Genomic DNA, 12,320 nt, shown 5'->3' with positions numbered 1-12,320 from the left:
AATACACAAAAGAAGTCAAATTGGGCGAGAATGAGGCGGAATACATGTTTTTGAAGCGAAATCAAACCGTTTAACCATTTGTTTAAAACCAGCGATACCAGAGAGAGAATTATCGGTGACATCGTAGATCATAACAGACTGTGTGCATTCGGTCAATGATCGATGAAATCATTCACGAAATTGACTATGGCGAGTCAAAAACGAAAAACAAAACAAAACATTTGTTTGTGTGAAAACAAATAGGTCATTAACATCTTGAAATAGTACATATACATGCTCTTGAATTCCTTCGGAAATAGTTTCAGATTGTTTATGCTGATACTCATTTAAGACAACGATGGAATACTAATTAAATATGTGAAATATCCTGGCCAATTAATGACAAAGGCATATTGTAAATAAATACTCAATTGCATATGAAGCCTTATTTCATAAACTGTCACGGATAAAGCATTTATTCTTATTAGTATTTCAATACATACCGTAGAAATCTACTCTACACTTCAAACATGAGTCGCATATAATATGCTATGCCCGGCAAATCAAATGCATCAAACCGAACACATTGAACATGTTAATGAAGTAAGTGTTTGAAGTCTCTTTCTACAATGACAGGATCCTGGCGCAAAATTCCTCGGGATTGAATCACCCACGCACTAGTCCCTGTACGTATTGATATATATAAATATTGGCATTAACCTGTCATTTGTGGATAAAATGCACATATTTATATCAATGGCTCATAAATATGCATATGCATCTTGCTCAAGGATCTGAGCTGAAATTTCTGAGACAAACTGATAACTTTTCGCACACTTTCCATTCCATTCGGCATTACATGACAACACTCACAACACATAGCAAGCCGACAGCCTTTCAACGCTTTAAGCGCCTTGATTTCTCATCTGCCCGAAATAATAAAGTAATTACATCAATATACATTTGTAACAAATGGCCGCTCAAAATTGTTTTGAACTGATCATTCATTATGCTTTATTATTAGGAAACCAGAAATAACTGCAATGTACCAGTTAATTGTTGCTTTGCACAAACGCTCTGTCGATTTTAAAACAGCAATAAATGCTGGGGCTATATTTGGAGCAGAGGTTTCTTAAGTGCTATAAAGTAATTGCTGCTTGTAGTATGGTGTGTATAACGAATGGTTCAAATAGGCATTCAGGAAATTGATGTCACTTGCATATTGGGCATTTGGATTTGCATATCGATTAGTGTGAGTGCAATTACGCGACTTAACCTTTCATAACTCCAAATATTACTGGGGAAGTCCATTTGCATATCATAAAGATATAGTTATTGAGGGCTTAGGCAAGAAACTCAAAACAATCGCCACACAGCAGGAACCTGCACTGTTAATTACGGTCATTGACTATGGGGTTGGTTATTATCTCATTCTTGTAGTGAATACAGCTACTGACTATTCAGTTATGTATACCTATTAGAATAGTACATTAGGTGATTGAGATACCATTATACAAAAGTGCAAAGCCATCAGGTGAATGTTTTATAAGCCAATCATAGACTTAGCGACAGAGAGTTGACTTTTCTTGGTTGCCTTCCATGTGCCAAACCTAATGGTTGACTTTCCATGTGCCAAAGCAAATGGTTGACTTTCCATGTGCCAAACTTAATGGTTGATTTTCAATGTGACAAACATAGTGTTTGACTCTCCACGTGCCAAACTTAATGGTTGACTCTACATGTGCCAAACGTAATGGTTGAATTTTCATGTGCCAAATTTTATGATTGACTTTCAATGTGCCAAACTCAATGGTTGACTTCCCATGTTGCAAATTTCATGGTTGACTTTTCATGTGCCAATCTTCATGGTTGACTTTCCATGGGCCAAACTTCATGTTTGACTTCCAATGTGCCAAACTTCATGGTTGACTTTCCATGGGTCAAACTTCACGGTTGACTTCCAATGTGCCAAACTTCATGGTTGACTTTCCATTTGCTAAACTTCATGGTTGAATTTCCATGTGCATAGCCTCATGGTTGACTTTCTATATGCCATGTTTCATAGTTGTCCTTTCATACGCCAACTTAAGAATTATAGACAGTGTATTATGGTTGATTTTCCATTATTATGTATACTAAGCGTTTGAACTCGTCAGCGATGTATTTGATTTTTAAGGACAACTTGGAAATGGGCAAGGTTTGAGTACGCTTGATACCAAACATGTTGACCCCAGAACAGTCAGAACGTATCGAAATGGCGCTGACATTGAACGCTTAAATTAAATATACGGGCGATGAAACACGGTCCTTATTGTTTAGAGCCCGCAGTAAAGAAAATATCAACATTTGGGTGGGTGAAAATAACGAGCGTCCTATGATAGCTATGCACGCTCTATTTTACTGACAGTGACGAGATTGTAGACCGAGTGGCATATTTTCATGGGGATCATGCTATCTCTTATGTTAGTGACCACTAAATATTATTTACAACTTAAACACCAAGGGCCAACGTACCGGAAGGTACCGGATTTCAAGCTGTTGCACGATAATGCATCCATTTCAGAATATTTGCAACAGAACAATCTCTAAAGTTTGCACCATCCACTACAGAGCCCGAACCTCTTGAAATGTGGCTTTTGATTGAACCCCCAGACCAAGATTTTACGCGACGTCGTTTCGAGACACGCAGTGCCGTTGGAAGTGTCTTATACCAGTATTTAAACACCACATCGAAGGAGCTTTTTAAAGGCTTTATTAGGCGGCTGGATTTCACGGCTACAAACGTGTGAGGTGCCAAGGGGGAATACGTTGATGGACTAATTTAGACATTTCTGCCAATACACAAGCTATAACGGGAACGCGCCGGTGCTGCAACCACTTATTTGAGCGCTTCTCGTTCTATCAAGATAGCACGTCTCTACACGCCAACTATTCAGATTTCATTGAAACGGACATTTGCTCGTCATGCATTAATTATAATAAGTCCACTGCTGTATTTACCGTACGTAGTGAAAATGTTACGTAACTTTATTTACCGCACGTAGTGAAAATGTTACGTTACTGTATTTACCGTACGTAGTGAAAATGTTACGTAACTGTATTTACCGTACGTAGCGAAAATGTTACGTTTTCATTCAAAGAATACTTTTCACTGTTATAAACAAGTATACGGATGTAGTATTGAGAAGGTTTACGTCACTCTTGATTATCTATATTTGTTTTGTATGTGTTCGTATACGCAAGTTGCCTATTGTATTTGTAAAAAGGTTTAAATACTTTTATATATTTAGTCCACTTCTGTATTTAATACACGAAAATGTATGTGTTTTGCAGCCCAGGACCTACCGCCGTCGGAGCGCGTGGAGGCGGACGTGAGCGCCGGTGACCCCTACATCCGGGTGAGCCTGGAGCCGACCGTGGACGAGCGGGTCCGCCAGTCATCCGTCAAGCGAAAGACGGCCAACCCCTTCTACAATGAGTACTTCAAGTTTCCAACCACATATGATGACATCAAGGTATTAATACTAGTTAGTTGAAAAGGTTTGAGCATATTGGAAAATGTTTTTAGCGTAAACGCTTTTTAGATCATAGCTGATGAAAATGGTATAGTGGTATAGGTGTTCATCTCTCACCCATGAGGTTGTGGGTACGTTCCAAACCAGTGTGATAGTAGTCTACTGGTATAGGTGTTCATCTCTCACCCAAGGGGTTGTTGGTACGATCCCAGCTAGGAGTACTTTTCATGGCCTCTCAAAAGGACGCCAGTGCTGGATTCAACCCCGCAAATGAACTGGAGAGGAATTCATATTATATGTAGTTTTGAACTGTCTGCACAATCGAGCTAAAAATGTTAGCATTAAGCATAAACAGGATGAATGCAGCTACAGGATCTATTGGATGAAGAAACAGTGTCATAAAAGTATTTCATAATGCTCACACATATTAACGACCGGGCGGAAGAGCAATGTTGTTTTTGTTGTATCCATGGGGTTGGATGGTGAGAATATGTGTTTAATTTTTGTGCCGTCACAGGCAAATAATGTGGCCAGCCCTGCTTGCAAGCCAGGTTCTCTACCAAGTGAGCTTACCGGCCCGGATAACTGGTAGATTCTTTGACATACTTATGGAATGAAATGCTTTTATTTCCTTATCAGGAGTCGACTTTGGTGTTCTCAGTGTTTGACTATGACAAGTTTTCCCGCCACAAGCACGTCGGGGAGGTTCGGGTGGACCTATCCCGGGTAGAAACCTCCAACAGCGTCGAGATGTGGTGTGACGTCCAAAAACAACAACCGGTAACCTCGCCCCCATGGCGCGGCAGTTAATATATACTAGTAATGGGCCGATTGTTCAAACCCTTGTTAAAGTTAAAATCGTCATCCTTAAAGTTGTTATATTTCATATCTTTACTACTGTGGATGATTCATAGTTTCACTTGTGAGCTTAAGCACTTCTTTCATATGTTAATACATATGTTTCAGCTGTGCTCATTTAATTTAGATATTTCACCTTTAATAGTTAACAACGATGTCGCTAGCAACGTTGTTAACGTTAAGAAAATCTGAACAATCGGCCCTGGATATTATGAAGTTTCGAACACTGTACAAACGTGTAAGCCATTGTTTTAGGCGTGATTTGGGTCTGAGTCCTTACTCCACATAACCCTGGTGGGGGCAATTCTGGCAAACAAAATACAAAACAAAGATTTGTATGTGTTTAAATTATTAGAGTGTCAGTAGATTTCAACGCATTCGGTAACATATTTAGAAATTACTAATAGCATATAAGCGTAGCAACCTGTGAGTAGGATTGTTAATGGTCCCTGTTAGCAACCAAGTAGTACACCCTCCACATATTATGAGAGCATACATCCAATTAGATTAATCAAATTTTACCAAAAACCAAATTCAGCTTTTCAAAATATTCGAAAAATAAAAATGCATGCATGCACTATCTTTATTTAAACTGGTATCGGTATTACCCACAATTGTACCATGTACCCGTTCGACCTTGAACTGTCCCTTCTGTTTATGAAGGAGGTGGCTGAGATTGGCGAGATCCTGTTGTCCCTAAGTTACCTGCCCACGGCGGAGCGGCTCACTGTGGTCGTGATGAAGGCCAAAGAACTCCGAGTGCCCACAACCACAACATCATCAGGTATGTGGCGGGGTCCTATTTATTAGCATAGAAACATAAAAAGGATACCTTCGGCCTCTTAATTATAATCTACCCAAAACGTAGGATGGTGGTACATAGTTCAGCTTGTCATCAGTTAAATGAGCAAGAATCCATTTGGACGAGGATTTTTAAATCGGGCAACTCTATTTCGTTAAAATTTTGCGTGTTGGGAATCAACCGGTGCCAATAATTAAACACCCCCGAGTGTGTCTGCCTCCCCGCACCCCAGTGTGTCTGCCTCCCCGCACCCCAGTGTGTCTGCCTCCCCGCACCCCAGTGTGTCTGCCTCTCCGCACCCCAGTGTGTCTGCCTCCCCGCACCCCAGTGTGTCTGCCTCTCCGCACCCCAGTGTGTCTGCCTCTCCGCACCCCAGTGTGTCTGCCTCCCCGCACCCCAGTGTGTCTGCCTCCCTGCACCCCAGTGTGTCTGCCTCTCCGCACCCAGTGTGTCTGCCTCTCCGCACCCCAGTGTGTCTGCCTCTCCGCACCCCAGTGTGTCTGCCTCTCCGCACCCTAGTGTGTCTGCCTCCCCGCACCCCAGTGTGTCTGCCTCCCCGCACCCCAGTGTGTTTGCCTCTCCGCACCCAGTGTGTCTGCCTCCCCGCACCCCAGTGTGTCTGCCTCCCCGTACCCCAGTGTGTCTGCCTCCCCGCACCCCAGTGTGTCTGCCTCTCCGCACCCAGTGTGTCTGCCTCTCCGCACCCCAGTGTGTCTGCCTCTCCGCACCCCAGTGTGTCTGCCTCTCCGCACCCTAGTGTGTCTGCCTCCCCGCACCCCAGTGTGTCTGCCTCCCCGCACCCCAGTGTGTTTGCCTCTCCGCACCCAGTGTGTCTGCCTCCCCGCACCCCAGTGTGTCTGCCTCCCCGTACCCCAGTGTGTCTGCCTCCCCGTACCCCAGTGTGTCTGCCTCCCCGCACCCAGTGTGTCTGCCTCCCCGCACAAAAAATGTATCATACCGACGTGTGTTTGCGACCTGTATGTGTGAATCACAATAAACTATTATTATTATTATTTTGAGAGTATATTTCATCATAGCATGCCATATCTCTGGGTTTAGATGTGCAGGTATCCTCCTCTCATCCACGACATTGTGGGTTCGACCATGGGGGTCTCAGACGGACACCAATACTGGATTTAACCCAGCAAGTGGACTAGAGAGTATTTTTCCGACTACTGGGCTTGTCCATGTTTGTTTAATTGTATTATTAACAATATCAAAGCATGGGCGGCCCATTGCCACACCTTTCAGTTTTACATTACTGCTATTTGTTCTATATACAGATCCCTTCGTGCGGATCACACTCGTTGTGGAGGGCAAGAAGGTGAAGCGAAAGAAGACGAGCGTGAAGAAGGGTACGCACAACCCGGTCTGGAACGAGGCTCTGTCCTTCAACATCCCCGCCGAGCTCCTCCCTAAGATCGTCCTCGAGTGTCACGTGGTGCACAATGACCTCATAGGTATGGCAATGCTTTGTTTGGTTGGTAGGTTTTAACGTTCTTCAATTTATGTAAGACAAAATAATCCTTGTTACCACAGGAAACAGCAGCCGACTGATAATCATTTGAACCGAAGTTTATAAACCCAAGAGTAATATAATTCAAATTGCAATTAAGCATCACCAACGCTTTTCGGCAAAATACAGCATTTTTGTCATTCTTTTAAGTAATAACTTTAAAAGGTATTTTGTTCACATTTCAAACGAAACAAAAGATATTGTATCTGATCCTATAAATGAGTCCCTTTAAGAATCGAGGAGGCTCCTTTATGCAAATACCCGTGTACGGTTTAATGTAGCCTAAATGGTATGTGTATCCTGCTGACATGCTCTGTGTGTTGTAGGTCACGGTGAGTTTGTGGGCAGCTGTGCCATTGGTCCGGCGCGGCCGGGCGGCGAGGGGAAACACTGGAACGACATGATGCAAAACCAGCGAAAGTCGATGGCCATGTGGCACCCGCTCCACAGATAGGCCGGCCGAGGTGGCGCTCGTGTGATGTGCCCGGGGATTGCCCGGAGATGTGTACATGTCGTACACGCGTACATGCCTGACGTTGGCTATTGTGATTTTCTTAATTGTTTGTGAATGAACACTGACAAGTGCTGTTATGAATCCACGTTGACTTGACACATCTTGTCATTTGTATTTAGTGTAACGTGACTCCTAGTGCTTCGTGAAACCGGTAAAGCTAGGGGACCAAAGGTTAATTTCCACGTGCTGCTATCTGTAACCGATTCTATGAATGTTGTATAACCATGTGTTGTGTCCATGCTGAAATCATACACCAATACCATCATTATGTACCTACCATCACTATGTTCCTACATGTTTGACTCAAGTTGAGAAAGAACTGACCACCTTGTAAAACCACCAATATGTACTGCCCTAAGGCCATCACTATGTTCCTACATGTTTGACCACATATTGAGAAAGAACTGACCACCATGTAAACCCACCAAGATTTACTGCCCTAAGGCCATCATTATGTACCTACATGTTTGATCTCAAGTTGAGAAAGAACTGACAACCTTGTAAACCCACCAAGATTTACTGCCCTAAGGCCATCACTATGTTCCTACATGTTTGATCTCAAGTTGAGAAAGAACTGACCACCATGTAAACCCACCAAGATTTACTGCCCTAAGGCCATCATTATGTACCTACATGTTTGATCTCAAGTTGAGAAAGAACTGACAACCTTGTAAACCCACCAAGATTTACTGCCCTAAGGCCATCACTATGTTCCTACATGTTTGACCCAAGTTGAGAAAGAACTGACCACCTTGTAAAACCACCAATATTTACTGCACATAGGCCATCACTATGTTCCTACATGTTTGACCACATATTGAGAAAGAACTGACCACCTTGTAAACCCACCAAGATGTACTGCCCTAAGGCCATCACTATGTTCCTACATGTTTGACCCAAGTTGAGAAAGAACTGACCACCTTGTAAAACCACCAATATTTACTGCCCTAAGGCCATCACTATGTTCCTACATGTTTGACCACATATTGAGAAAGAACTGACCACCTTGTAAACCCACCAATATTTACTGCCCTAAGGCTATCACTATGTTCCTACATGTTTGACCCAAGTTGAGAAAGAACTGACCACCTTGTAAAACCACCAATATTTACTGCACATAGGCCATCACGATGTTCCTACATGTTTGACCACATATTGAGAAAGAACTGACCACCTTGTAAACCCACCAAGATTTACTACCCTAAGGCCATCATTATTTACCTACATGTTTGACCTCAAGACGAGAATGAACTGACCACCTTGTAAACCCACCAAGATTTGTCGCCCTATGGAAGAACTAACCACGACATTGCTGTCCTTTGTGAAACTGTAATCTGAGACTATGCCATATTGAGCAGACATGAAGTTCGTTATATTACGCGAAACAAGAAATGAGTATACTTTCATGCATGTAAACATTGTCTATCCAAACATGCACACACGGAGGGATTATCAAAAATTGATTTTTGCATCTGTGCGTATTTTTTGCGTTGAATGCATTCTATAAACGTCTATAATATTATAATGAATCCCGCCTCCTAAAATATCATTAGATTGGATAAAATGTCGGCCTGTTTTCATTTTATAGTTAGTTGTTTTGTTTATTTTTCAAAGTTTAACAGACTAAGATGTAAGGTCTTCTTTAATGGAATATTTTGATGGCGCTATTGTAAAATCCAAACGGTAGATCCATGGTTCATTGTTCGCCATTACATTTACACTATTCCATGTTCTTAAACAAATACTATAACGATTTATTACGACCAAATACAAATCATGACCTAGTATATATTTCTGTTTCTATAACGACAAACGTTTTAGTAATTGCTGTCGCATCCCATACACTGCACTGTAGGCCTCATCGGTGTCCACCACTATTGTCATGGCAACCAGCAAAAATTCTCCGAATATTATCCAGTGAGTTTTGCGGTTGTCGCTGTTGATCACGTTCAGCTTCAGGCGTGGCGAGTCTCTACTGCCTTTGGCTTTCAAATTGATTTAAACCCTCTGTATAGTTAACACAATGAATGGTGACAGTGCAAACGCCAGAACAATCCCTGTGTTATAATTCTGAAAGTTTCTGTGGATTTGGCGTTGTATACTTCGATAGCAAGCATCCATATAGTTAAAAAGCAGGTTGAACACTAAGAAACACTTTTGTTCCTTATAGACGTAGGTATATGCTATTAGAAAGGCGGATGTTAAGTCACTGCTTGACCTCATTGAGCATAGTTGTGAGTGAAAACGACTGTACGCTTTCTTTGCAAACACAATACACCAAAGACTGCTTGTACAAGTCCTAGTTGTTTCATAACTTAAAGTGACTTCGAGGTCATGGGGATGTCTGCTGGAGTTCAATGTGTTGCATCTGCTGCAAGGTCAAGGTCACTGGGATGTGTACTCGAGTTCAATGTGTTTCATCTGTTGCAAGGTCAAGGTCCCTGGGATGTGTACTCGAGCCCAATGTGTCGCATCTGCTGCAAGGTCAAGGTCACTGGGATGTGAACTCGAGCTCAATGTGTCGCATCTTCTGCAAGGTCAAGGTCACTGGGATGTGTACTCGAGTTCAATGTGTCGCATCTGCTGCAAGGTCAATGTCACTGGAATGCATACTCGAGTTCAATGTGCAGTATCTGCTGCAAGGTCAAGGTCCCTGTGATGTGAACTCGAGTTCAATGTGTCGCATCTGCTACAAGGTCAAGGTCATTGGGATGTGTACTCGAGTTCAATGTGCTGCTTCTGCTTGATGGTCAAGGTCACTGGGATGTGTACTCAAGTTCAATGTGTTGCATCTGTCAAGGTCGCACGAAAAATTGGTCAAGTTAAATATGTTGCCTGTGCTGCTACAGGGAGATCCGCTCGAATTCGATGTGATGCATTTGCTGCAAGGTCAAGGTCACTGCAATAATTGCTCGAGTTCGATGTGTTGTATTTGCTGCAAGGTCAAGGTCACTGAGATGTTTGCTCGAATTTAATGTGTTGTATTTGCTGCAAGGTCAAGGTCATAGGGATATTTGCTCGAGTTCAATGTTTTGTATTTGCTGCAAGGTCAAGGTCATGGGGCTGTTTGCTTGAGTTCAATGCGTTGTATTTGCTGCAAGGTCAAGGTCACTGCGATGTCTGCTCGAATTCCATGCGTTGTATCTGCTACAAGGTCAAAGTCATGTAAATGTTTGCTCTATATGCTTTACACTTGGTAGTTTTTCGATGTTAATTAATGACCAGTTGCCTAGCTTTACTGAACCAAGTTTATAGGATGAAAATGGTCAACAATACTCATTGTAGATATGAAACAGCTGTACAACTGGCCATTAGTTTTTATAGGCAAAATTTAATATTGTAGTTAGTCAAACATTATGTCAAGGAAGCTGTTGGTTCCAATGTCATGACACTATTCTATGTGTGCATTAAATGCCCGAACAAGCCAATGACAATCTTATTTTATCTGTGGTTGACCTTTGGTCTTCAGCAGTTATGTTTAAGCCCTTTTGAATAATAACTCACAACAAAATGTTTCACCTTTAACTGTACTTTTATTTAAAAGTAGTTATACGTTAACACGCTTTGTCTTTGTGATGTAAACCAGTATAAGCACAAAAGGAACCACCCCAGTCCTACAAGTTTTGCTATGATAAAACCATGGGAATGAATTATCCGGTGAGTACATTTACTTTTTATGTACAACCCTGCTGATGCTATTTCTAAACAGGTTGTTGTTACTTACCTTAGAAATTTTCATTACACTTCTGTAGAAGGATCATGCATCATACAGCACAACACACATTTGGTATTTACATGATGTATTGTAATGTTATTGAATTCCATATGGGCTAGAATAGGAATCCATGTTTGATGTGCTTCTAATACGCCAAAATGTATAATATAATTGTTGCTTATGAAGTATTTGGTTTCAAACTACAGCAATAGATGCTAATTTATATGATTTTTCACAATACCAAATTGCAATTTATTGACTGAACTTTTTAACTTAAGCTACTTGGAAAACTGTATTTCTTATTTTTTACATAAAACCTACTTGAAAGTAATTCATATAAACGATAACGATATGTCTCTGTTAATGTTTAAAAATGTTATTTTATTTTCATATTTAAATAATTGCAATACAGGGAAATGAATGCTGGATATACCCAGAGGCACGTAGGACATAGGGAAAAACAGAGGGGCACATTTAGGTTTTCCCCGTCATGACTTACGACTTCTGCAAGCAATGCTTGGACTCAATAATGGGACAGGTTCATATAGGAATTAAATTTCTACCCTCCACGCACCCTTTACAAAAAGAGGCGGTGATACATGTATACAGAACAAGGCATTCTACAAAATAGATGAGACTGACGGTGACAACTTAAATGTGCTCCAGTCTGTTAAAACCTATCTTCTGTAATACGAGTACATGTAAATGTGATTCAGAAATTATTTTTGTGTTTGTGAAATAAAAGCTATATTCTTTAAAATGTGTTTGGGATTCATGTCCTGGTCACAAGTCAAAGAAAATAAATGACCATATAAGAATTGGTCATAAGTCATAGAATAACTACGACTCTCTCAGTTTTGGTCATAAGACATAGAATAAATATGACTGTCTCAATATTGGTCACAAGTCATAGAATAACTTTGACTGTCTCAGTTTTGGTCATAAGTCTTAGAATAACTAGAACTGTCTCAGTTTTGGTCATCAGCAATAAAATAACTATGACTGTCTCAGTTTTGGTTATAAGTCATAAAAATAAGAATGACCGTCCAAGTTTAGGTCATACGTCATAGAATAATTATGACCATCTCAGTATTGGTCATAAGCCATAGAATTACTATGACTGTCTCAGTTTTGGTCATAAGCCATAGAATTACTATGACTGTCTCAGTGTTGGTCATATGCCATGGAATTACTATGACTGTCTCAGTTTGGCCATAAGCCATGGAATTACTATGACTGTCTCAGTTTTGGTCATAAGCCATGGAATTACTATGACTGTCTCAGTTTTGGTCATAAGCCATGGAATTACTATGACCGTCTCAGTTTTGGTCATAAGCCATAGAATAACTATGACGGTCATGAGCCATAGAATACCTATGACCGTCTCAGTGTTGGTCATGAGCCATAGAATACCTATGACC

At 41.2% G+C, this 12,320-nt stretch overlaps 1 protein-coding gene across 3 annotated transcripts in view; it reads left to right on the top strand.

Annotated features, from left to right (window-relative positions):
* Positions 1–11,653, top strand: part of LOC128236736 (synaptotagmin-6-like) — a 61,274-nt gene extending 49,621 nt beyond the window's left edge. For all 3 annotated transcript variants that reach the window (XM_052951816.1, XM_052951817.1, XM_052951818.1), the window contains 5 exons: positions 3,313–3,494; positions 4,134–4,274; positions 5,016–5,136; positions 6,438–6,614; positions 6,997–11,653. In XM_052951816.1, coding sequence (XP_052807776.1) covers positions 3,313–3,494; positions 4,134–4,274; positions 5,016–5,136; positions 6,438–6,614; positions 6,997–7,124 — 749 coding nt within the window. In that variant the 3' untranslated portion in view covers positions 7,125–11,653. The remainder of the gene's footprint in view (positions 1–3,312; positions 3,495–4,133; positions 4,275–5,015; positions 5,137–6,437; positions 6,615–6,996) is intronic.
* Positions 11,654–12,320: the final 667 nt, after the last annotated feature.

This window comes from Mya arenaria, chromosome 6 (assembly GCF_026914265.1).
Source record: "Mya arenaria isolate MELC-2E11 chromosome 6, ASM2691426v1".
NCBI lineage: Eukaryota > Metazoa > Mollusca > Bivalvia > Myida > Myidae > Mya > Mya arenaria.
Note: the sequence above shows the minus strand (reverse complement) of the source record. Positions and strands in the feature narration are given on the sequence as shown.